At 48.0% G+C, this 27,423-nt stretch overlaps 1 protein-coding gene across 1 annotated transcript in view; it reads left to right on the top strand.

The window, feature by feature from the left end:
- Positions 1-27,423, top strand: part of MTREX (Mtr4 exosome RNA helicase) — a 243,536-nt gene that overhangs the window by 129,885 nt on the left and 86,228 nt on the right. The window contains exons 9-10 of the mRNA XM_075326525.1: positions 22,105-22,203; positions 22,325-22,427. Of these exons, the coding sequence (XP_075182640.1) occupies positions 22,105-22,203; positions 22,325-22,427 (202 nt within the window). The remainder of the gene's footprint in view (positions 1-22,104; positions 22,204-22,324; positions 22,428-27,423) is intronic.

Raw genomic sequence — 27,423 nt, 5'->3', positions numbered from 1 at the left:
TGCCGGAGCAAAAAACGTTGCAGGGAACGTTCGATCCGGCATCGGCTAAATCTGCCGCATGCGGCCAAAACCGGACCGAACGCAAGCCCCTGCGGCACAATACGGCACTAATGTAAGTCTATGCAAAAAAAAACGCAATCAACGTTACAAAAGCCGGTTGCGGTTTTTCTGCAGAACGCCGGATTGTGCCGCAGAGCAAAAATCCGGATGTGTGAAAGTACCAGATAGCACTTAAACTTCTAGCTTTTCACTAGTATCACTATAGGATATTCAATAGATGGCAATAGTTATTTATCAGCTGGTGGAGCTCTATGTGCGGTACTTGTTTAAAACCAATAGATGGCGCTCACTATATAATGAATCATTTGGCTGCAACAGTCTTATGCATCCAATAGATGGTGCACATTTAAGTCTTTAGGCTGCTATAGTTATGTTTATCCAATAGCTGGCGCTCATTATATAGTGGGTCCTGAGGCTGTTGTAGATGTATAACACAATAGGTGGCGCTCGTTATGCAATGAGTGTTTAGGCTGCTGCCATCATTAGACCAATATGTGGCGCCCTATTTGTTGCCTTTTTAATTCTGGAATAAACTGCTCTTAGGCTGGTTTCACACATCAGTTTTTTGCCATCAGGCGCAATCTGGCGAAAACATGAAAAACCGCATGTGGCATCTGTTGCCGCCGGATGTGTTGGTTTTTTTTTTGTTTTTTTTTTTTTTTGTTTTCTTTTTCCCGTAAACTTCTATTGCATCGGATGACATGCGTTTCATCCGGCTTTGGCCGGATCTGGCAAAATTTGCTTGTACGGCGGCCAGATTGAACGTTGAAGGGAATGCTTTTTGTCTCCGGCGAAAAAACGGATCGCGCCGGATCCGGCGCCGTACAGAGTTTTTTTTATAAGGGAAGCCTATGGCAGCCGCCTGATCCATTGTCATCCGTCATATGCTGGAATTCGGCGCCGGTTTCCGTTTTTAAACTGAGCATGCTCCGCATCAAAACGGATCCGTCAAAAAATGGATGGAAAAAACTGATGCGACTTATCTGTTTTTTCGCCGAATCGTGCCTGATGGCAAAAAACTTGTTTGAAACAGGCCTTAGGTTGCAAAGTTCTCAACAAAATGTTTTTAAAAGTCATTGTAGTGGGAGTTTTCATGTGTTCAGCGCCCCCTCCTGAGCGGTGCAGTGTAGTGTAGCTTAATAACAAGTAAAAGAGATGTGTGACGGCGGTGCACTGTTCTTGAGAACTGCGGCCACTTACTGTGTGTTATTGCGCTAGAATAGCCAGTGCTCATGTACCTTTAATTATTAGGTATTGCTTATAAAGCACAATCATATTTTGTGGCATTTTACAGGTGAGATTATCACTGTCCCCATTGGGGCTCACTGTCTAAATTCCCTATTAGTATGCCTTTGTAGTGTGAGTAAACCAAAGAGCCCAGAAGAAACTCGGGGAGAACATGCAAACTCCTTGCAGATGTTCTCTTTGGTGGGATTTAAACCAAGGCCGCTGGGCCGCCGTGCGGACGTCCTTTGTACAGCTGATCTGTGCATTGTTTTCAGCAATCTATTCATGCAGTGTTTATTGAATCTCTTGCTGTTGCAGTCATACAAAACCAATAGCGCCAGTGATTATTGATGCTGCTTTCCATCTGTGTTATAGATCTTAATCTGGAATAATCTTAGGATGGGTGAGGACAGCGCAGTGTTCATTATACCGCGGCTACGCAGCCTTTACCACAAATGTCCAGTGCTCATGTACAGCCAGAGACATCCTCTGTGTCAGTAGTCCGGGCCTCGGAGCTGCTGATTTTCCTCAGAAATCTACAATAGATCTTTTACTGTTTAATATTCTGCAACCAATAGATGGCGCTTGTTATGGAATTGACAGGCTGCTGTAGTCCTGCGAAACCAATAGATGGCGCTCATTATGGAGTTCACAGGCTGCTGTAGTCCTGCGAAACCAATAGATGGCGCTCATTATGGAGTTCACAGGCTGCTGTAGTCCTGCGAAAGCAATAGATGGCGCTCATTATGAAGTTCACAGGCTGCTGTAGTCTTGCGAAACCAATAGATGGCGCTCACAATGAAGTTCACAGGCTGCTGTAGTCCTGTGAAACCAATAGATGGCGCTCATTATGAAGTTCACAGGCTGCTGTAGTCCTGCGAAACCAATAGATGGCGCTCACAATGAAGTTCACAGGCTGCTGTAGTCCTGTGAAACCAATAGATGGCGCTCATAATGAAGTTCACAGGCTGCTGTAGTCCTGCGAAACCAATAGATGGCGCTCACAATGAAGTTCACAGGCTGCTGTAGTCCTGTGAAACCAATAGATGGCGCTCATTATGAAGTTCACAGGCTGCTGTAGTCCTGCGAAACCAATAGATGGCGCTCACAATGAAGTTCACAGGCTGCTGTAGTCCTGTGAAACCAATAGATGGCGCTCATTATGAAGTTCACAGGCTGCTGTAGTCCTGCAAAACCAATAGATGGCGCTCGTTATTCATATTCTATGCTGTGGATATGACGCTGAAATAAGCTTCTCTTGGGGGCCAGGTACTTAATATTTTGAACACAGCTATTCAGGAGTTCAGCGCCCGCTCCTAGCAATACAGTATACAGGAGTGTATAAACAGGCAATGAAGGGGGATGGGTGACCGCAGGGTAAGGCTGCTTTCACACATCAGGTTTTTGCTGTGCAGCACAATCCGGCGCTTTGCAGAAAAAACGCATCCGTTTTTTTTTTTTGCCGCCGGGTGCGGGTTTTCCTCATAGACTTTTCTTAGCGCTGGATTGTGCCGCATGTACTCGCGTTTTATCCGGTTTTTGCCGGTTGCCGCAAAAATCGTCACTCCGGCGGCCGCACAGGACGCAGAGAGGAAATTTTTTTGCCAGCTTCAAAAAGTCGTATAGCGCCGCATGCGGCGCCGTGCGGCGTGGTGCATAATGAAAGTCTGTACGCCGAATCCGGTGGCATGCATCAAACGCTGGAAGCATGTACCGGATTCGGTTTTTACTTCTGAGCATGCCCAGAAGTGAGAAATTCATGCTTGTCAGAAAATATCCCTCTCTCTAGCCCAGGGCTGGGCAATTAATTTTCCCATGGGGCCACATGAGAAATTGGGATGGTTTTAGAGGGCCGGACTAATATAATTAACTCGGTTCTACATACATACATACATACATACATACATACATACATACATACATACATACATACACACACACACACACACACACACACACACACACACACATACACACATACACACATACACACACACACACACACACACACACACACACACACACACACATACACACACACATACATACACACACACATACATACACACATACATACATACACACATATTATATATATATATATATATATATATATATATATATATATATATACACACATATATATACATATATATATATATATATATATATACACACATATATATATACATATATATACATATATATGTGTGTATGCACACATACATACACATGCATATATACGGAGTGTGTATATAATATATATATATATATATATATATATATATATATATATATATATATATATATATATATATATATATATATATATATATATATATATATATATATTATATACACACACACACACACACACACACTCCCCATATACTACATCACTACACCCGCCACATGCTACACCTGTAATATACATCCCTATACACTACACCTGTAATAAACTACACCTCTATATACTACATCACTACACCCCTATATACACCTGTAATATACTACATCACTATATACTACACCTGTGATAACCTACATCACTACACTCCTATATACACCTGTATTATACTACACCCCTATATACACCAACTACACCCCTATATACACCTGTATTATACTACACCACTATATACTACACCTGTTTTATACTACAGCACTACACCCCTATATACACCTGTATTATACTACACCGCTATATACACCTGTATTATACTACACCGCTATATACACCTGTATTATACTACACCACTATATACTACACCTGTATTATACTACACCCCTATATACACCTGTATTATAGAGGTGTATATAGGGGTGTAGTATAATACAGGTGTATATAGGGGTGTGGTGGTGTAGTATACTACAGGTGTATATAGGGGTGTAGTATAATACAGGTGTATATAGCGGTGTATTATAATACAGGTGTATATAGCGGTGTAGTATAATACAGGTGTGTATATAGCGGTGTAGTATAATACAGGTGTATATAGGGGTGTAGTGGTGTAGTATAATACAGGTGTGTATATAGTGGTGTAGTATAATACAGGTGTATATAGGAGTGTAGTATAATACAGGTGTATATAGGAGTGTAGTATAATACAGGTGTATATAGGGGTGTAGTATAATACAGGTGTATATAGGGGTGTAATACAGGTGTATATAGGGGTGTAGTATAATACAGGTGTATATAGGGGTGTAGTATAATACAGGTGTATATAGGGGTGTAGTATAATACAGGTGTATATAGGGGTGTAGTGGTGTAGTATAATACAGGTGTATATAGGGGTGTAGGATAATACAGGTGTATATAGGGGTGTAGTATAATACAGGTGTATATAGGGGTGTAGTATAATACAGGTGTATATAGGGGTGTAGTATAATACAGGTGTATATAGGGGTGTAGTGGTGTAGTATAATACAGGTGTATATAGCGGTGTAGTATAATACAGGTGTATATAGCGGTATAGTATAATACAGGTGTATATAGCGGTGTTGTATAATACAGGTGTATATAGCGGTGTAGTATAATACAGGTGTATATAGGGGTGTAGTGGTGTAGTATAATACAGGTGTATATAGCGGTGTAGTATAATACAGGTGTATATAGCGGTGTAGTATAATACAGGTGTATATAGGGGTGTAGTGGTGTAGTATAATACAGGTGTATATAGCGGTGTAGTATAATACAGGTGTATATAGCGTGTAGTATAATACAGGTGTATATAGCGGTGTAGTATAATACAGGTGTATATAGGGGTGTAGTGGTGTAGTATAATACAGGTGTATATAGCGGTGTAGTATAATACAGGTGTATATAGCGGTGTAGTATAATACAGGTGTATATAGGGGTGTAGTGGTGTAGTATAATACAGGTGTATATAGCGGTGTAGTATAATACAGGTGTATATAGGGGTGTAGTGGTGTAGTATAATACAGGTGTATATAGGGGTGTAGTATAATACAGGTGTATAATACAGGTGTATATCGGGGTGTAGTATAATACAGGTGTATATAGGGGTGTAGTATAATACAGGTGTATATAGGGGTGTAGTATAATACAGGTGTATATAGTGGTGTAGTATAATACAGGTGTATATAGGGGTGTAGTATAATACAGGTGTATATAGCGGTGTAGTATAATACAGGTGTATATAGCGGTGTAGTATAATACAGGTGTATATAGGGGTGTGGGGGGGAGCCAGCACTGCTTATGAGTGGCATGCAACAATGAAAAAGTAAAAAGTGTAATATTCACAAATTCATTCCTACTGTAACAATTCAATGAGATTTTTGGCAAATAATTGATCAATGATTTGAGCCCCCCTGCCCCGTCACGGCAAATCTCTAAGGGGGGTCCCTACACTACAGTTATAATATACATATGTACCATAAGGTCTCGTGTAATGCGCGGGACCATATAGGAACATCACCTACCTGAGAAGTGTCAGAACCGCTCCCATGCTGCAAGGGCTGACAACTGCGAGTAGAAGGGCAGTCCAGGTGCCAGCGTGTGCGGTGGAACCACACACACCAGCACAATGTCAGAACTAGCCCCCACAGTGTCAGACCAGCAGACATGGATGAAGGGCGGAACAGCCCCAGGCAGGTGGTGCTTAAGTAATAATGCCTATGGAACAGGAGGCGGTGGCTGTATGTGAACAGGCACCAACATAAATTTTGATGGCAACAGAAGGAATTTGCAAACCACACTGGGCGTGCACGGCACGGTGGCGGTCAACCACCTGACCAGTAAACGAGAAATGGGGGGGAGCCAGCACTGCTTATGAGTGGCATGCAACAATGAAAAAGTAAAAAGAGTAATATTCACAAATTCATCATTATATAGGGGTGTAGTATAATACAGGTGTATATAGCGGTGTAGTATAATACAGGTGTATATAGGGGTGTAGTGGTGTAGTATAATACAGGTGTATATAGTGGTGTAGTATAATACAGGTGTATATAGGGGTGTAGTATAATACAGGTGTATATAGGGGTGTAGTATAATACAGGTGTATATAGTGGTGTAGTATAATACAAGTGTATATAGTGGTGTAGTATAATACAGGTGTATATAGTGGTGTAGTATAATACAGGTGTATATAGGGGTGTAGTGGTGTAGTATAATACAGGTGTATATAGGGGTGTAGTATAATACAGGTGTATATAGGGGTGTAGTATAATACAGGTGTATATAGGGGTGTAGTATAATACAGGTGTATATAGGGGTGTAGTGGTGTAGTATAATACAGGTGTATATAGGGGTGTAGTGGTGTAGTATAATACAGGTGTATATAGGGGTGTAGTGGTGTAGTATAATACAGGTGTATATAGGGGTGTAGTATAATACAGGTGTATATAGGGGTGTAGTATAATACAGGTGTATATAGGGGTGTAGTGGTGTAGTATAATACAGGTGTATATAGTGGTGTAGTATAATACAGGTGTATATAGGGGTGTAGTATTAAACTACACCCCTATATACACCTGTATTATACTACACCCCAAATATTTGTCAACAGTTACCCCCCGCCCGCCCCCCATTGTCCCCGCAGGTTACTAGTAACCACTCACCCCTCTCTCCTTGTTGTCCCCTCCTTAGGCTCCTCCGTACGGGCCCCCCGCTGAGTGGCTTCTCTTTCACATGCCCAGGCTGTGCCGGCGCTGTATTCCTAGGAGCCGCTGCTTCTCTCCGTGCGGCCCCGCCGCTGCAGCGTCTTCTCCTGCCGGGTGAGAACTTTCAAATGACACATGCGCGCCGTACTGACGATATCAGGGCGCGCGTGTGTCACAGAAAAAGGTGCCGGACAGGGAACAGAGGAGAGATTCCTGCGTTCAGCTGCCTGCACGGACTGTGCTGCAGGATCTGTCCTCTGTTGCCTGCTCGGCACGCAGCGTGTGATGAGGGCAATCTGACCACAGGCCTCCCGGAGCTTGGAGCTCCGGACATCAGGTCAGATTGCCCTCATCAGTGACCGGCTGGCAAGGACGCCCTGAGCCAGGCGGGCCGGTCACAGAGAGTAGGCGGGCCGGATGTGGCCCGGGGGCCGCCTTTTGCCCAGGTCTGCTCTAGCCTAAGAAAATATGTGCGAGTGGAGTGCGATAAAACATCGCAATTCCACTGGCACCAATTCTAGCCTGTGTCAGTGCACACAAGCGATTATTTTCTCAGTCCTAATCGGACCGAGAAAACAATCGCAGCATGCTGCGACTGTAATGCGAGACTCTTTCTCTCGCACCCATCCAAGTGAATGTAGTACACCGGTGTACCGCGCGTGCAGAGCGAGAATGGCAATAGCCGGCTACGGAGGAGAGAGGGAGAGAAATCCCTCCCTCCCCTCCTCCGTGCCAGCCCGCCCCTTCCTGAGAGCCGGCCCGCCCCTGCAGCTGTGGTCCGCTTGCTCGCACAGTCTGACCGCACTCAGACGCAGGGACACTAGCATGACACTCTGGTCCTGCTGTGCTGCCGGCGCAACCGGGTCATGCGAGCATCGCAATAGTGCCCCGTGTGGCCCCAGCCTCTCTCTCTCGCTCACTCTCTCACTCTAACCCACTCACCGATCACGGGCGCGGCGCTGCACGGCTGTCACACTGCTGGCGGCTTCTCCTGATTTGAAAATGCCGGCCGCCCATTATTCAATCTCGTATTCACTGCTTTCCACGCCCACCAGCGCCTATGATTGGTTGCAGTCAGACATGCCCCCACGCTGAGTGACAGCTGTCTCACTGCAACCAATCACAGCCACCGGTGGGCGGGTCTATATCGTGCAGTAAAATAAATAATTAAAAAAAACGGCGTGGGGTTCCCCCCAATTGCCAGGGTGTGTGCGGTAATGATGCGTGCAAGAGTGACGGCGTGTGCGTTGATGGTGCGTGCGGGAGTGCCGGTGTATGTGCGTTGATGGTGCGTGCGGGAGTGCCGGTGCATGTGCGGTGATGGTGAGTGCGGGAGTGCCGGTGCATGTGCGGTGATGGTGAGTGCGGGAGTGCCGGTGCATGTGCGGTGATGGTGAGTGCGGGAGTGCCGGTGCATGTGCGGTGATGGTGAGTGCGGGAGTGCCGGTGCATGTGCGGTGATGGTGCGTGCGGGAGTGCCGGTGTATGAGCGGTTATGATGGGGCCTCTCTCAGCATAATTAAAAAAAAAAAAATATCCGGATCCGTTTTTTACCGGATCCGTTGCATTAGGCACTAACCGGATTGTGCCTGATTGCAAAAAACTGATGTGTGAAAGCAGCTTAAGGCGTATGATGGGACTGCTGCCACTTAGGCTGCTTTCACACATCCGTTTTTTGCTGAGCGGCACAATACGGCGCGCTGCAGAAAAAACGCACCCGTTTTTTTTTGCCGCCGGTTGCGTTTTTTCCCCGCATAGACTTGCATTAGCGCTGTATTGTGCCGCATGGCCTTGCGTTGCGTCCGTTTTTTGCCTGGTGCGGCATTTTTAGCCCATGCAGCGGCTGCGAATAAAACCGCATCGCGCTGGATCCGGCGCGACGCAGCGCGATTTACAATGCAAGTTTATGGACGCCGGATGCTGTTTTTTGCACTGCGCATGTGTCGCGGGCGGAGGAGGGGACGCTGCGCTCTCCCACTGCTCGGGTCCGGCTGCCGCTGCTGCTGCGGCCTCTGCTGCTCAGTGGCTCGAGCGATGATGGGCCGGATCCCGGGGACTCGAGCGGCGCTCCTCGCCCGTGAGTGAAAAGGGGGTTTGGTTTTGGGGATTTATTGTCCGTGACGCCACCCACGGTTGTGGTGATTGTGTGGACACCACCGCTGCTCTGTATGGGGATCCCGGGAGCGGTGACAGGGAGCAGCAGAGTTGTTAGTTCTCCCCTCCGTGGGTAGGGGTTGGTTGTCCCGGGGCCCAGTGATGGGGTGAAGGATGAGGGATTGCAGGCCGGGTGCGGGGCCTGGTGAGGTGCAGGGTCGCGGGAGCAGCGCTGTGCCGCACGGCACGGTGGTACTCACTCAGCCTGAGACGTTGACACAGTTCTCGGTAAAACACACGGCTGGAAAGACGGTTCCCACGGACGGCTGCTGTTGCTTTTCCCCGGTAGTTGGCGGTGACGGTCTCTGTCCCTGCACCTAGTGTAATCTTGGTAGCGATGGATTCCCATCGGTAACCCGCTCCCCGACTTGGATATGGGCCGGAGGAGCCCCTCTTTGCCCGCAGGCGCTGGCCCTGAGAAACTGGTGCCTTGGCGGTGTCTCTCTCCTACGGTTGGACTGTTGCCTTCAATCGGGACTTAGTTGTTCGGAGACCCGGAGGTCCCCTTCACTGACGGATTTGGCAAATTATGGCGACTCCTAGCCTTGCCGGGATCCGAAAGGCCCCTGCCAATGGTGCTGGCTTCTCCTTGTATACCGGTCCGGTACCGCTGGGCCACCACCCGTCCACGGTTCTTTCGGCAACCTCCGATCAGCCTGGCCTGCAGACGGTCACCACCGTGTGCTAACCTTGCTGTCTCAGTCCGGGGCACACACCCGGACCAACTTCAGGCTTTCCACACTGTCACTTTTTCCTTCACTTCAACTCTTCTCACTTGCTCCTCTACCACCTCACTCTCACTGCAAACTCTATCTGCCTGTGTTTTCCCACCTCCAGGACTCTGAACTCCTCGGTGGGCGGAGCCAACCGCCTGGCCCACCCCCTGGTGTGGACATCAGCCCCTGGAGGAAGGCAACAAGGATTTTAGGTTAGCCTAGGTGTTCGTTCCGGGGTGTAGGGTGTGGTGGTGTCATTACCTGTGACCCCTGGCTTGCCCAGGGCTTCACACATGCTCAGTATCAACAACCTAAGAGGGGAAGGGCACCACCCTATGGGATCTCCCGGTATACCAAAATGTACTATGTAAACAAGGAAAGAAAGTATACCCAAACAGGGATCACCAAACACATGTACAGTATTAAATTGATACAAAATCTTTATTAGAGAGTACAGAAAACGCACTACCAAACACACTGGTAATGTGGGACACACAGAATAGTATATTAAAATCAATTAAAAAGCCAATCAGGCATATAGTTCAAAGTCAGAACCCTTAATAAGAAGGTAATAGCGTGTAATATGCTCAAATAAACCTCTCAATATTGAAACCGGTAGGTAGACAAATTTGTTAATATTGCCTGTAATTAGTCAATATATCTGAAATAACGATGCCTCAAATGAATAGCCACATTCACAAAGATCACCGCAAGTGTGCGGCGAATAAAACTGCATCGCGCGATGCAGCTCGATTTACAATGCAAGCCTATGGACGCCGGATGCTGTTTTTTGCACTGCGCATGCTCAGTATCAAGCCGCATCCGTCAAAAACCGGACGGGCCGCATGGGAAAAACTTAAGCAACGGATCCGTTTTTTTCGCTGCATCCGTTGCATAGGTTTTTGAGCCGGATTGAGCCGCACTGCTAAAACCGGATGTGTGAAAGCAACCTTACTGTTTTGTGTCATGTCCCGCTCATACGGTGTCGAGTGAACAAGCAGATTGTGATGATCTGTGTATCAGAATCGTTTTCACTGCTGCCTGGGAAATTCTACTGCAGTCATATAACGCCGAGAGGTGGCGCTCTATGTAATGAGTCTTCTGGCTGTTTCCATCATGTTAAACCAATAGGTGGCGCTCTATGCTGTGAATCTTCTGGTTGTTAAAGTTACGTGAAACCAATAGGTGGCGCTCTATGCAGTGAATCTTCTGGTTGTTAGGCTACTTTCACACATCCGGCTTGAGCTCTGCGGCTCAATTTGGCTGTGCAAGCTATGCAACGGATGCGGTGAAAACACCGCATCCTTTGCATAAGTTTTTCCCATGCGGCCCGTCCGGTTTTTGCCGCTTGCGGCATGCTACTGAGCATGCGCAGTGGCAAAAACCGCATGCGGCGGCCGGATGCGGTTTTTGCCGCATCGCGCCGCATCCGGCCGCCATAGGCATGCATTGAGAGATGTGCCGCATCGGCCGAATGCGGCGCGATGCGGTTTTTTTTTGCCGCACGAAAAAACGTGCCAGGCTACGTTCCATCCGGCCGCCGCATCGGCTAAATCTGCCGCATGCGGCAAAAACCGGATGGAACGCAAGGCCATGCGGCACAATGCGGCACTAATTAAAGTCTATGCAGGAAAATCGCAACCGGCAGCAAAAAAAGCCGGTTGCGATTTTCCTGCAAAGTGCCGGATTGTGCCGCAGAGCAAAAACCGGAGGTGTGAAAGCAGCCTTAAAGTTTCGTGAAACCAATAGGTGGCGCTCATTATATAGCGTTTTGGAGCTGCAGTTGTCATACGAAACCATTAGGCCTTGTGCGCACTAGGCGTTTTTGCCGCGTTTTTAGCGGCGTTTTTTACCGCGTTTTTGTGCTGAAAACGCAGTGACATTGCTTCCCCAGCAATGTCAATGGGTTTTCATAAGTGCTGTCCGCACACAGCGGTTTTTTTTAGCTGCGTTTTTGTGGTGACCACAAAAACGCAGCATGTCAATTATTTCTGCGTTTTTCACTGCGTTTTTCACCCATTGAATTCAATAAGATGTTAAAAACGCAATGAAAAACGCATATAGCCGCGTTTCTATGACTAAAAACGCAGCTATAAACGCAAGGGGTGGGTACTACAGTGACGTGTACAGGAAGAGGATTCCTTCTGTTGGTAAACACAGAAGCATGAATCCTCCCGGTACCGTCACCGCTGCGTCCACCTCCCGTCCGGTGCCATGTCAGCTCCGTGCGGCGCCATGTCTGGGCGGGAGGTGGAGGCAGCGGCGAAAACAAAAGTGAACAGTAGAAAAAAAAAAAAATGTCATATATACTCACCTGTCCGCAGGGTCCCGGTGCCATGCCCGCTTCCAGCTCCTCCCGGTCCCGCCGCTCTGGCTGTGTGCAGTCTCCCCGGGGCAGGACCTTGCTTGCAGGACCTGGCGATGGATCACCTGATGCAGTCACCTGACGCATCAGCTGATCGTAGTCTCGCCGGCTTTTTCGCGCCCGGCCGGCTATCAGCTGATCCTGCCGTCAGGGGACTTCATCAGCTGATTACCGGCAGCTCTTGCAGCGATCGGACGGGATCAGACTCCTGTCCAATCGATCGCTCCTGGAGCTGCCGGTAATTCAGCACATAAGTGAGTATTATTTTTTTTTTTTTTATGCACTGATGAATCAGCTGATTGTATAATCGGCTTTTATACAATCAGCCGATGTGTTATGTGATTCACATCCTTGATCCTGACACATCATCTGATCGCTTTGCCTTCCAGCAAACCGATCAGATGATATTGGATCCGGATTGGACGGCGCGGGACCCTAACCCAGGATTACTGCGGAGGGGGGTTTATTTCAATAAAGATGGAGTCACTAATTGTGTTGTGTTTTATTTCTAATAAAAATATTTTTCTGTGTGTTGTGGTTTTTTTTTATCTGTACTAGAAATTCATGGTGGCCATGTGTAATATTGGCGTGACACCATGAATTTCGGGCTTAGGGCTAGCTGATAATATACAGCTAGCCCTAACTCCATTATTACCCGGCTAGCCACCCGGCTTCAGGGCAGCTGGAAGAGTTGGATACAGCGCCAGAAGATGGCGCTTCTATGAAAGCGCCATTTTCTGGGGTGGCTGCGGGACTGCAATTCGCAGTGGGGGTGCCCAGAAAGCATGGGCACCCTGCACTGTGGATTCCAATCCCCAGCTGCCTAGTTGTACCCGGCTGGACTCAAAAATTAGGCGAAGCTCACGTCATTTTTTTTTTTTTAATTATTTCATGAAATAATTAAAAAAAAGGGCTTCTCTATATTTTTGGTTCCCAGCCGGGTACAAATAGGCAGCTGGGGGTTGGGGGCAGCCCGTACCTGCCTGCTGTACCCGGCTAGCATACAAAAATATGGCGAAGCCCATGTCATTTTTTTTTTCTTTTTGGGCAAAAAACTGCATACAGTCCTGGATGGAGGATGCTGAGACTTGTAGTTCTGCAGCTGCTGTCTGCTCTCCTGCATACACTAGTGAATGGAGGATGCTGAGACTTGTAGTTCTGCAGCTGCTGTCTGCTCTCCTGCACACTAGTGAATGGAGGATGCTGAGACTTGTAGTTCTGCAGCTGCTGTCTGCTCTCCTGCACACTAGTGAATGGAGGATGCTGAGACTTGTAGTTCTGCAGCTGCTGTCTGCTCTCCTGCATACACTAGTGAATGGAGGATGCTGAGACTTGTAGTTCTGCAGCTGCTGTCTGCTCTCCTGCATACACTAGTGAATGGAGGATGCTGAGACTTGTAGTTCTGCAGCTGCTGTCTGCTCTCCTGCATACACTAGTGAATGGAGGATGCTGAGACTTGTAGTTCTGCAGCTGCTGTCTGCTCTCCTGTATACACTAGTGAATGGAGGATGCTGAGACTTGTAGTTCTGCAGCTGCTGTCTGCTCTCCTGCATACACTAGTGAATGGAGGATGCTGAGACTTGTAGTTCTGCAGCTGCTGTCTGCTCTCCTGCATACACTAGTGAATGGAGGATGCTGAGACTTGTAGTTCTGCAGCTGCTGTCTGCTCTCCTGCATACACTAGTTCTGCAGCTGTCTGCTCTCCTGCATACAATGAACATTTTGAAGAAGGAAATGACATCAGACCTTTTTTTTTTCTTTTTTTTTCATCAACAATCTTTAATGGCATTGTGCACTGATTAAAAACGCAGTGAGCAAAAACGCAGCAAAAAACGCACCAAATCGCGGCAAAAACGCATGCGTTTTTGCCGCGTTTTTTAGCCGCGGGTGCGTTTTTTAGACAAAAACGCACATAAAAACGCAGCGTGAAAAAAACGCCTAGTGCGCACATACCCATAGGTGGCGCTCATTATATAGCGTTTTGGAGCTGCAGTTGTCATACGAAACCAATAGGTGGCGCTCATTATATAGCGTTTTGGAGCTGCAGTTGTCATACAAAACCAATAGGTGGCGCTCATTATATAGCGTTTTAGAGCTGCTGTTTTTATACGAAACCAATAGGTGGCGCTCATCCCATTTGTTTTAAATAGAAGTTATATTTTATTTAGGTGCCAAAGAAAATATCTTGTGTTTATAACTACCGTAGAAATGTGTCCTGGCTGAGCCGGTGCCGCCTCCTTGTCTCTGCGCTCTTTTGGCTGCCGCTCACTTCTCTGTTGGTTCAGCCGCTGCAGTCACGTCCATCCAATAGGTGGCGCTATAAGCAGTGAGCGCCCAACACTGCGTCTTTTTCCTGCTGAATCTGCCTAGGTGCCGCATTATGTCATAAAATGAACGTAATGCACGGCAATGTATATATTTACATATACACCTTCTTATGTCCCGTCTTATGACCAAAGCCATAAAGTGATATATTTTCATTCTCCGGGGCCTCCGTATAGAGAGAGGCGCCGGTGGTGGAGCCGCAGAAAGAGCAACGGAGGCGTCACTCCAGAACACCCGCCTGCGGCTCCTACCGGAAACTCCGGGTCTACAATCTGAAGTCTAGGCTGCTGTGGATGGTCAAACCAATAGGTGGCGCTCGTTATACAGTCAATGTTTAGGCTGATGCAGATGTGCAAACCAACAGGTGGCGCTCGTTACAAATGTGGAGGGGGAAACTATCGGCACTCAACCTGTGATAGTCATGGTGGTGCACGTGGAACTAATAACCTCCAAATAAGAAGAAAGTCCCGGCTCTCATTTCCTCTATACTGGGAGCCTTTTTAATCAGCTGGACATTTCAGTGCCTCTACTGTCGAAAACTGGCGCTATTTATAAAGTGAATTTGGGTTGCTGTTGACGTTCAAACCAACAGGTGGCGCTCATAATAAACTATGTTTAGACTGTTGTGGACTTGTAAACCAACAGGTGGCGCGCGTTATAATGTTTAGGCTGTTATGGACGTGCAAACCAACAGGTGGCGCTGATTATAAAGTTAATATTTAGGCTGTTATGGACGTACAAACCAATAGGTGGCGCTCTAATGTGAATGTTTAGGCTGTTGTGGACGTGCAAAGCAACAGGTGGCGCTCGTTATACAGGAATTTTTAGACTGACGCAGACGCGCAAACCAATAGGTGGCGCTCGTCATAAACTGAATGTTTAGGCTGCAGCAGGCCTGCAAACCAATAGATGGCGCTGGTTATATAGTGAATGTTTAGGCTGCAGCAGGCCTGCAAACCAATAGATGGCGCTGGTTATATAGTGAATGTTTAGGCTGCAGCAGGCCTGCAAACCAATAGATGGCGCTGGTTATATAGTGAATGTTTAGGCTGCAGCAGGCCTGCAAACCAATAGATGGCGCTGGTTATATAGTGAATGTTTAGGCTGCAGCAGGCCTACAAACCAATAGATGGCGCTGGTTATACACTGAATGTTTAGGCTGCAGCAGGCCTGCAAACCAATAGATGGCGCTGGTTATACACTGAATGATTAGGCTGCAGCAGACCTGCAAACCAATAGATGGCGCTGGTTATACACTGAATGTTTAGGCTGCAGTAGGCCTCCAAACCAATAGATGGCGCTGGTTATACAGTGAATGATTAGGCTGCAGCAGGCCTGCAAACCAATAGATGGCGCTGGTTATACACTGAATGTATAGGCTGCAGCAGGCCTGCAAACCAATAGATGGCGCTGGTTATACAGTGAATGTATTGGCTGCAGCAGGCCTGCAAACCAATAGATGGCGCTGGTTATACAGTGAATGTTTAGGCTGCAGCAGGCCTGCAAACCAATAGATGGCGCTGGTTATACAGTGAATGTTTAGGCTGCAGCAGGCCTGCAAACCAATAGATGGCGCTGGTTATACAGTGAATGTTTAGGCTGCAGCAGGCCTGCAAACCAATAGATGGCGCTGGTTATACAGTGAATGTTTAGGCTGCAGCAGGCCTGCAAACCAATAGATGGCGCTGGTTATACAGTGAATGTTTAGGCTGCAGCAGGCCTGCAAACCAATAGTTGGCGCCAGGGCTGTGGAGTCTGTAAGCCACAGTTGCGACTTATACTCCGACTCCTGGATTTTATCAGGTTCCGGCTCCGACTCCTTCATAAATGGCCAATTCATAACAACAAATTTACTGTTGTAAAATATTAACATCGTGCTTATTCAGTTTCTCACCATCATATAAGTAATCGGACCACTTAGAGCAAAAACGACATTTATTAGAATACAATTAGAATATAGCAAATAACTTTTATAAACTTTTCTAAACTGTAAGTAAATATGCAATAAACACTTTTATGCAGTTAATAATAATAAGAAATCTATAAATTTGTCCTCAGAAAACGTATTGCCTCTGTCAGATCCTCCTTCATGGATGCGCTCAAATCTCTAATTATTTTGAGATCAGAGAACAACCTCTCTGCAGTAACTTGTGTTGGTGGCAAAGCAGTGACCACTCGGGCAACATCTCTGACAATGTCAGGATACAGAGGAATCGCTTGTTGCACTGTTATTTTTGATGAACGGTCAAATTTCTCAATTTCTTTTAGTGCACATGAAAAATTCTGCTGAAATGTACTGGCTGTGTTCCTTGATGGGGATGACTCTTCTTCTATGCGGGAACGCTTTGCACGGTCCTTGTGATCCAAATATTTTTCGAAATTAAATTCTTCATCAGTTGATGATGAGGGTGAAGATGTGGCAGGACGACCAAATTCTTCTTGTTCCTCCTGACTGTTCTACAACCCTTTCATCCTCACTGCTATTTCAAACAGAGCTTCTTTTCCTTTACTTAGCTGTTGATCATCTAGAAGAATCCGATGCATTGGGTCTACATAAACAGCTGCCAAAAGAATGTTATTTTGTAACAGTAGCTCCTCTCTCCGTTTCATTGATGTAGCAATGCCACTTGCAATTAACCCTCCTCTTTGGGACAGGCGAAACATCAGTTTCTTCCACTGCTTTAAGAAAATACCTGGAGTTAAGTCCTCTGCTTGTAATTTTTTAGTCACTGTAAATGGGTGCTCTAGCAATTTTTCCACCTCAGTCACCTGATTCCACTGACTTTCATTCAGCGTCAGTTGAGGGTTAGCCATGTCTACAAGAAAGGTTTTCAGTTCAACCAAGCGCTGAATCATTAAGTAAGTATTGCCCCATCGTGTGGCTTGATCAATAATTGCCCCTTTTCCAGCACGTCTCTTCAAAATTGAGTCAACTTTAGGGGTTCTGGCAACAGTAGCCAATTTTCTCACCTTGCCAATCAGTGCAGCAGCATGTCCTTCTTGCAGACTCTTGTCTCTTATAGCCAGCTGTAGCGTATGCACAACACTGCGCATGTGATGAATGAAAGAACATATTGACACAGTTTCAACAAGATCATCTAAACCAGGGGTGGGGAACCTCCGGCCTGCGGGCCGCATGCGGCCCGCCATGACCTTTTATGTGGCACCCGGGCAGATTCCCGGGGGAAGCAGTGCTGGTGCTGTCACCGCGGTCTTGCTGCCGCCGGCCCTTTAAATCCACACATTGCTGTTTGTGCTGCAATGTGTTCTCCCGTCGGCCAGTGCCAATTGTGGGCGGGTCCACAGCAGCCTCACAGCTTCCAGCCTTGTGTGTCCGCCCCCTGCCCTCCGGAGATCAGTGCCTGCCTTCTCCTTCTGATGCAGCGTGTCCGGCTCCTGCACTCCGGTGATGTGAATGCCATGCTGTTGTGAGTCCAGCGCCGACCCTCTGCTGCTATGTGCCCTGCCCAATGCTTTGTGCCTCCCCACACCAGTTCTGTAAACCTTCTCCCCCAGAGTTGCATGAAACTCTCAGCGCAGTGTGCCCCCCAATGTCCTGTGTGCACCCCTCCCCCAGTCCTGTGTGCAGCCCCCCAATGTCCTGTGTGCACCTCCACACAATCCTATGTGCAGCCCATCACCCAGTCCTGTGTGCAGCCCCCCCCAGTCCTGTGTGCAGCCCCCCCCCAGTCCTGTGTGCAGCCCCCCCCAGTCCTGTGTGCAGCCCCCCCCAGTCCTGTGTGCAGCCCCCCCCAGTCCTGTGTGCAGCCCCCCCCAGTCCTGTGTGCAGCCCCCCCCCAGTCCTGTGTTCAGCCCCCCCCAGTCCTGTGTTCAGCCCCCCCCAGTCCTGTGTTCAGCCCCCCCCAGTCCTGTGTTCAGCCCCCCCCAGTCCTGTGTTCAGCCCCCCCCAGTCCTGTGTTCAGCCCCCCCCAGTCCTGTGTTCAGCCCCCCCAGTGATGTCTGTGCCTCCCCCCAGTGATGTCTGTGCCTCCCCCCAGTGATGTCTGTGCCTCCCCCCAGTGATGTCTGTGCCTCCCCCCAGTGATGTCTGTGCCTCCCCCCAGTGGTGTCTGTGCCTCCCCTCCAGTGGTGTCTGTGCCCCCAGCCCCTCCAGTGGTGTCTGTGCCCCCAGCCCCGCGTGTGGTGTCTGTGCCCCATGCCCCCAGTTAATTAATTGCTTCACCCAATATAGCAGGGTCATTTAAACATTGATCATTTTGTGCGGCCCCCGAAGGTTGGTAGAAATTTCCAAATGGCCCCCGACAGAAAAAAGGTTCCCCACCCCTGATCTAAACTATCATGTTGCTGTTCATCTGAAGCAACTTCAGTTTGCTCCTCAGTTACAGTACTGTTTTCCTCTATTTCAAACATTTGTGTGTCTGTGGACCCAGAATGTTCTTCTAGCTGCTGGTCACCATCATTACTCTCATTCATTAGCTTAATAGTACTTATCATATTTGAAGCATTGTCAGTTACGACAGAAAGAACTTGCTCTTTTTTAAGTTCATAGTCTTGCAGAACCTTTTCCACCAAGACCTGGAGAAACTCACTGGTGTGACGAGCTTTGGTGTCTTTTACTGCCAATGTCTTGGTAACTATTTCTTTTTTGTCACAAACAAATCGGACATTGATGGCAAAATAGTTCACTCAGTGACGTGTGCAGGCATCCATTTTAAGAAACAGAAAGCGTCCCTTGAGAGTTTTGTTTGTTCTTCCTTTTGGTTAAAAGCTTCTTCGATTACTAATTTTCTAATACTCTCTCTCTCTCCAGAGAAACACCAAGCTTGCGGGCCATTTCCCCATTCAGACACATAAAAGCTGGTCGTGAAAATAATGAAATAGGCACACTGTCCTTTACAACAAGCTCTATGATCTGTTTTTTAAATGTATCCACTGTCATTGTCACAGTAACTTTGTCACTGACAAAATATCTTGCAACTGATGGCTGCAAAGTTCTCTGCTCCTTTGTTTGGCTGGAAGAGCTGGGCACTGGTTCATTGGTTTGGGTGCAGCCTTTCTCATCCACTGCTTTCAGTACTTCTGGATGAAAGCGCTGTAAATGTCTCTTTAGATTAGAAGCTCTGGTAGGAGCAGTTTTATCTTTGCCTGAATATGCACTTATCTTGGCTTCACAGCATTTGTTTTCGTCTGGATCATTTGTCATACACTGACAGACATAATGTTTTCTATCTTGAGTGATGGTGAAATGTTCAAATACAGCTGATTTAATGTGATGCTTCTTTGACATTCTCAGGTTTTTAATTCTGCATTCACAATCCAAATGACAATTGTTTTTCCTAAAAACAATTGTACAAAATTATTGCTAGGTCGTACAACTGATATAGTGGTCAGTAATACTGTTATTATTCCTCATGTACTCACAGTTAACTGATGCAACGTTTGTTGAAAAGATAATACTTCTTAGGGTACTTTCACACTTGCGTTGTTTTTTTTTTGGCGCAATCCGCTGTCTTGGGAAACAGCGGAATCCGTTAACGGATTCCGTTGTTTCCCATAGACTTGCATTGATGACGGATTGTGCCAAAAGTACCTGCGTTGCTTCCGTTGGCCGATGCTCCGTTGCTTCCGGAAGCAACGCAGAATGTAACGTTAAATGCTTGTGTCAAAATGACGCCAACCAACGGATTCCGTTGGTTCCGTTAAAATTTATAATGGTTCCCTATGGTAGCGGATTCCGTTGCTAAGTGCTTAACAACGGAATCCGCTGCTGGATTCCGCTAATTTATACTGAGCATGCCCAGAATGAAAAAAAAATAAAAAAATAAATAAAACAGAGCCGACGGATTCCGTTAGACGGACGCCAAACGGATGCAACGGTCCGTTATTTCACAGGAATCAGCTAACGGATTCCTGTGAAATAACGGACCCGTTGCATCCGTTGACACCACAAAAATAACGGATGCGTCAAAACGACGCAGCAACGGACCCAGCGGATTCAACCCAACGCAAGTGTGAAACTAGCCTTACAGACTTCCTCTTCTGAGTAGCAGGCAGCTGTGAGATGCTTGGAAGACGCACACCTAGTATGATCTAGTCTAGAGGAGGAGCGTTACTACTAAGAATTTGCAACACATTTTCACTTTCAGTTTCATACATTGTAAGTAGTGGAGTTGGGGCAGCATGAGGTTAACCAAGTATAAGATTAGATAAGGGCAGTGGAGAACAGTGACCCACAAGAAGTAAGAAATGTCTCGATCTCCAGCAGAACTGCTTATCACTGTTGTTCATAGTTTGATAGAACATATATATTTGAGTAACATTTATAAAATTCATATGAAAATTCAATTATGAAATATTAATAAATTTTTTTTAAAGCTGGAGTCGGAGTCTGTACATTTCTACCGACTCCAACCAAAACTAACTCCGACTCCACAGCCCTGGTTGGCGCTGGTTATACAGTGAATGTATAGGCTGCAGCAGGCCTGCAAACCAATAGATGGCGCTGGTTATACACTGAATGTATAGGCTGCAGCAGGCCTGAAAACCAATAGATGGCGCCGGTTATACAGTGAATGTATAGGCTGCAGCAGGCCTGCAAACCAATAGATGGCGCCGGTTATACAGTGAATGTATAGGCTGCAGCAGGCCTGCAAACCAATAGATGGCGCTGGTTATACAGTGAATGGTTAGGCTGTAGCAGGCCTGCAAACCAATAGATGGCGCCGGTTATACAGTGAATGTTTAGGCTGCAGCAGGCCTGCAAACCAATAGATGGCGCTGGTTATACAGTGAATGTATAGGCTGCAGCAGGCCTGCAAACCAATAGATGGCGCTGGTTATACAGTGAATGGTTAGGCTGTAGCAGGCCTGCAAACCAATAGGTGGCGCTGGTTATACAGTGAATGTATAGGCTGCAGCAGGCCTGCAAACCAATAGATGGCGCTGGTTATACAGTGAATGGTTAGGCTGTAGCAGGCCTGCAAACCAATAGATGGCGCTGGTTATACAGTGAATGGTTAGGCTGTAGCAGGCCTGCAAACCAATAGATGGCGCTGGTTATTCAGTGAATGTATAGGCTGCAGCAGGCCTGAAAACCAATAGGTGGCGCTGGTTATACAGTGAATGGTTAGGCTGCAGCAGGCCTGCAAACCAATAGATGGCGCTGGTTATTCAGTGAATGTATAGGCTGCAGCAGGCCTGAAAACCAATAGGTGGCGCTGGTTATACAGTGAATGGTTAGGTTGCAGCAGGCCTGCAAACCAATAGATGGCGCTGGTTATACAGTGAATGTATAGGCTGCAGCAGGCCTGCAAACCAATAGATGCCGCTGGTTATACAGTGAATGTATAGGCTGCAGCAGGCCTGCAAACCAATAGATGGCGCTGGTTATACAGTGAATGTATAGGCTGCAGCAGGCCTGCAAACCAATAGATGGCGCTGGTTATACAGTGAATGTATAGGCTGCAGCAGGCCTGCAAACCAATAGATGGCGCTTTGTTTTTCTACTTTACTGATCTTTGTTGCCTGTTTTTATGTTTTTACATTTATATTTCTAGTGAATAAAGGAAAGTAATAAACAGTTGGAAAAATGATCAGGACTAACTTTCTTTCATTGTTAATAACTATTGTCCTCTTTGAAATGTAATTTTTTTTTTTCATTTTTTCCCCTAGCCTTGTCATGTCATCTACACGGACTATCGTCCTACTCCCTTGCAGCATTACATATTCCCGGCAGGAGGGGATGGGCTGCATCTTGTGGTTGATGAAAATGTAAGTTGTTTCTTTATTGTAAAGTCATACACAGCCGACATGATCAGGTCCTGTCAATTGTAACATGACATACCAGCGCAGTGAGATATTAAGTGCAGAATCTTCTGTTCACTTTTCTAAGGGCGACTTCAGAGAGGACAACTTCAATACAGCCATGCAAGTGTTACGAGACTCCGGGGAGATGTCAAAGGGCGATCAAAAAGGGCGAAGAGGAGGGACTAAAGGTGCGAGTGTGACCATTTATTTTATAATTTATATTTAGTTGTGATTTTTTTGCTATTGACATGACTTAATTGGGGTTTTTATTGTTTGCGCTCTGGTGTCGTGTAATGATAATGAAGCTGATGCGCATCGATTCATTCAGCTGATACTGGCTTTTTTCCTTTGTTTTTGGCATTGCATGCATCGTGTACTGGAATAATATCCATTTCTTTATCGTTCCTATGGGAGACCCAGACAATGGGGTGTATAGCTACTGCCTCCGGAGGACACACAAAGTTACTACACTCAAAACGTGTAGCTCCTCCCTCCTAGCATATACACCCCCTGCTAGCCAGTCCTAGCCAGTTTCAAGCTTTGTGTCAGGAGGATCACACACACACATGCATCCTTTTTTGATTTTTCATTTTTTCTAAAGATTTGGAAGAAAAGCGGGTCCACTGGACCCCCGGCATGTCCCTTCACACTCCCCTGGCGGCAGTGCTGTTAAGGTTGACTTCAGGGCAGAAATCCCTTCATGCCGCGCTCCTTCACCATCCCTTAGGGGCTCTGGCTTGAAGTTAGAGCCAACACGGTTCTCACTGCCTTGCAGGAGACCGGCCTCCATCCGCAGCCCTTTGGCAGGACCCTGCTGGACGGAGCACTGGACCCCCACCCCACCAGGGGTTGGACCCTGCGTCTCAAAGCTAAGTATAGAGACGTTGTTCAAGGGTCCTTCTACAATGTGGATTTATTGAGGGGACAGTGATTTATGTTGATAATGCTGCTTTTTACAGTTTTTCCGGCCGGTTTCTCAGTTTTTACTGAGTACCGCGCCGATGATGCCTGATTTTCGGCCGCATGTATAACTCTAGGCCCCGGCTTCAGCCGCGGCCTAGTTTCGTTTTGTTCCCCTGCATGTTACTCATGCAAGGGGACACTGCAGCGCCGCCCGCCGGCCGCTCTGCACAGGGGACGACACTCCGTTTTAGGAGATGATTCCCTCCCCTGTACATGCCTTAGCCCTCCGATTCCCGCTCCTAGGTTAACACCCCCCCCCCCCCACTCTGGCGCCATTTTCTCAGCGTTCTTAGTACGCTGATCGGCGCTGGCTGCTCTGCAGCAGAGGGAGTGGATATATGGCTGGGGGTCCAGGCTTGGAACCTGAGGGGGCACTCATAATAGCGGCCTGATAAGTCACAACCTCTGGCTGTGCACTTTTATACATGATCACGGCATTCTGAGGGAGTTAATTCTTTATTATAGAACCTCCTCAGCAGCATGTCTCACACTAGGAGCAAAGCTCCAAGGCTGTATACTACATGTTCTGCATGTCAACTCATATTGCCTGAACCGGCACGGACCCACACTGTAATGGTCCTTATGTGGTGCCTCTGCCTGGAGTCTCCCCAGGCTGACCCCTGTCTCGGGTATTCTAGACATTCTAGACATAGCCCCCCACCTCTGCAGCATGTCTCACAGAGCGAGGCTGCAGGCTGTTTTTAGTATCCACTGCTGGTAGTCTCGTACGGCTGTACCGAGCTCATAACCACTGTGGCCCCTCAGCTTGGAGGCTCATTCAGGGTCCCTCCAGCTGCTCCGGTCGATGGCTGACCCCTGGGGGAATCTTTTTTCCAGGGGTCGGCCTGTCCCGGCATCTGCTGAGCATGCAGCTCCCTTCTCAGGGCGTTTTCTGCTCGCTCAGCAAAGCTCTCAGACCCCGTCCTCCTGACAGGGAGACGCAGGGTCCCCTGTCCTCCCCGTCCCGCAGCTCCGATTACGAGCTGACTCATTGGACGAGGAGGATGTCACGGACGCTACTTTAGGTACTTTGATCCGTCCGTAGGTGACGCGGATGCGACTGATTGGATTGCGTCCATTATACTTGTATTGGACCTCCATCCGCCTGTATCAGGGGAGTATTCCCCGCTGGCAGTAAGGCATCAGTATACCTTTAACAAGACGAGGAGTGTGTTCCTTAACCACTCCAGTTTTCAGGCGTCCAAGCCCACAGCCTGTCCTGCAGATCCCACAACGGGGTTCTGCTGCCTGTCTCCCCCTCCCATCAGAGGTGGTCAAGGAGTGTACTCATTCGCCAAGGGTGGCCACTCCGGTGTCTAGACTTTCAGCCCGGATAGTTGTATCAGTGGCTGACGGCACCTCTATAAGGATCCCACGGTACATTAATTTTGTACTGGACCTCAATTCGCCGGAGTTACCTTATCTAGGTGAACACAACTTGTGTTCCTTAACCACTCCGGTTTTCAGGTCCCTGTGACCAGCCCAGGGTCCGCTCTGACAGTCGCTTCCCATGAAGCGTGATTCTGAGGACTGTGTTTCCCCTGTCCACCAATAGTGGTCAAGAAGTGGGCTCATTCACCTCAGGTGGCTCTGCCCGGACCGTTATGTCAGTGGCTGATGGCTCCTCAGAGGAGATACATTCCCTCACAGGGACCCTATGCCCAAAACGGTTGCCTGAACTTCCAGACTTCAGTCTTTTCATCCTCTGCCTAGGTCTGCCATGCTGGACACCGCACGGCGGTGGTCTTGGCTACTTTCCTCGCTGTCCGCAGGCTCCTGTGGCTTCGTAAATGGAGGGCAGATGCCTCTATAGAGGTTCCTTGCTGGGCTCCTCTTTGGTGGGACCAGTCTCTTCGGAACCGACTGGATGAAATTTAGGAAGCTCTTGGCGGGGAGAGTTCTTCCTTGCCACAAACCTAAACCAGGGAACCTGTCCAGGGCAGGAATCAGTTGAGGTTTCGGTGGTTTCCGTTCCTCCATCTGATCGTCCTCTAGCTCGGCCTAGGTTCATAGAACCAATTGGCTTGAAGCTGCGTCTTCAGAAGACCGCAGGAGATGCTGCCACTTAGTCAGCTCCCTCCGAGCTATCTAGCCACGCCAACCTCCTCCTAGTCGGTGGCAGGCTCTCTCCACTTGGCGACGTATGGTTCTAACACGTCTCCGTTCAGTGGGGGCGGGATTATATCTCCCATGGCTACAAGATGGAGTTCTGTCCACCCGCCAAACAGATTTTTTCTGTTACCTCCTCCCGGCTCCAAGGCCGCCGCCTTCTCATAAGCCGTGGCATTTCTTGCAGGCCAATGGAGTAATTGTACCGAATCCCGACTGGGAACGGTTCTGAGATTTTTGTTTAAATCTATTTCTAGTCCCCGAAGAGGGCGGTGCCTTCCGACCTAGATCTTTAGCTTTTCAAGCATGGTCAGGTGTGGCGTTTTCACATGGAGTCTCTGTCTTGTTCCGTGTGTTTTTTTTCACCGGATCAATCAAGAACCCAAGGAGATTCCCTCGCAGCCTTCGGCATCAGAGATGCTTTTCTGCAACGGTCAATCGCAGTTTCACACCAGCGTTGACTGCGTTTTGCCATCAGAGTGGTCCAATTCGTGGCTCTTCCCTTGGGGTTGGCCACGGCCCCTCGAGTATTCTCATTGGGGCTGCTGTGATTAGGGTCCTGCACCCCTAGGGATTGACAGTGATCGTTTGCCCTAGACGGCCTTCTTCTCAGGCCTTCATCCAGTGCAGACTCTTAGCAGAGTACTTCGCTTACTCTCGCCACTCTAACCTATTCGGGTGGCTTGTCATTCTGTTCAAGTCCACTCTGACTTCGAACCAGAGGCTCTCAAGGACGCAATTCGAGACTGTCGGCTCTTGTGAAGCCGCTCTTAGTCGATAAGTAGTCCCTCCGCTGGCGGTCGACGTCGTTCTATCAGACACCAAATACAGGTGCTGGTCAGACGGTGGCGTCAATGGAAGCGATTCCTTGCCCAGTTTCTCCTGTGCCCTCTGAGACTGGATGTTGTCCGCTGTACACGCGAACTCCCTCCTTCCACGGGGTGGTGGCTTTGCCACTGACCTGGGGCTTGTTTTCAGGGGTGGTTTCGACCACTCTGTCTCAGGGACGCTCCTTCCTGGCCCCGTCCCAGGTGATTCTCACCAGGGTGCTGGTCTTTCCGCCTTGGGAGCATTATATCTCCACCGCGGAGCGCAGGGCGCTTGGACTCTGTCCGAATCAGCCCTCTAGATCAATGGGCTAGAAATCAGAGCTGTATTCTAGCTCTCTAGCCTTCACCATTTGTTGGCGGCTAGGCACATTCGAGTTCAGTCGGATAACGTTACAGCGTTTTCCTACATCAATTTCCAGATCGGGACACTCAGCCGCCTGGCAATCTTGGCGCCTCAACATTCTTCACTGGACAAGGGACTCCTAGTCCACCGTATCCGCAGCCCACATCCTAGATGTCAAAACTGCGGGCAGATTATTTGAGCTGTCCAACCGTGGTCCACAATCCTCAGGTTTTGCGGTAGACACACTGGTTCATGTTTGATCCCAGCTTCGTCTCTACCTCTTGCCCAGAGCCCTGCACAAGATCAGGGAAGGGGGCCGTCGGGTCATTCTCTTACAGACTGACCCAGGCAGGCTTCGTATCCTGACCTGCTCTTTCTGTCCGTTGGATTGCCATGGCATCTTCCGGTCCGTCCAGACCTTTTCTCAGAAGGTCCGTTTTTTCCGTCAGAATTCTGGATTCTCGGATTGACGGCGTAGCTATTGAGTCCTGGATCTTGGCGACTTCTGGTATCCTTCCTGAAGTCATCTCCGCTATGACTCGAGCTCCAAGGTGTCCTTGGACCTTTTTAGCCTTGCCGACCCTCCTGTCCCTTCCACAGTCCGGTCTACAGCTAGGACTATCCCTCATTAAGGGACAGGTCTCCGTTCTGTCGGTATGTGCCAGCGGCGTATCGTCCGGCTGGCTCCGGTGCGCTCCTTTAAGGGCGCGTCTCACATCATTCCGCCTTTCCGGCGGTCTATGGAGCCCTGGGACCTTAATCCGGTCCTCCCGGTTCCCGGAAACCCCCCTTTGCGCTTCTTAGGGAGGTTTCTTTGTTTCATCTTTCACAGAAAGTAGTCTTTCTAGTGGCTATAATTTCCTGCCAGGGAGTTCTGGCTGCACTCTCTCTGAGTTACCCCCTTTTTTGGTCTTTTGCATCAAGACAAGGTGGTCTCCG

The sequence above is a fragment of the Anomaloglossus baeobatrachus genome, chromosome 1 (assembly GCF_048569485.1).
Source record: "Anomaloglossus baeobatrachus isolate aAnoBae1 chromosome 1, aAnoBae1.hap1, whole genome shotgun sequence".
Classification (NCBI taxonomy): domain Eukaryota; kingdom Metazoa; phylum Chordata; class Amphibia; order Anura; family Aromobatidae; genus Anomaloglossus; species Anomaloglossus baeobatrachus.
The sequence above is the reverse complement of the archived record's forward strand: the minus strand, read 5'-3'. Positions and strand labels throughout refer to the sequence as shown.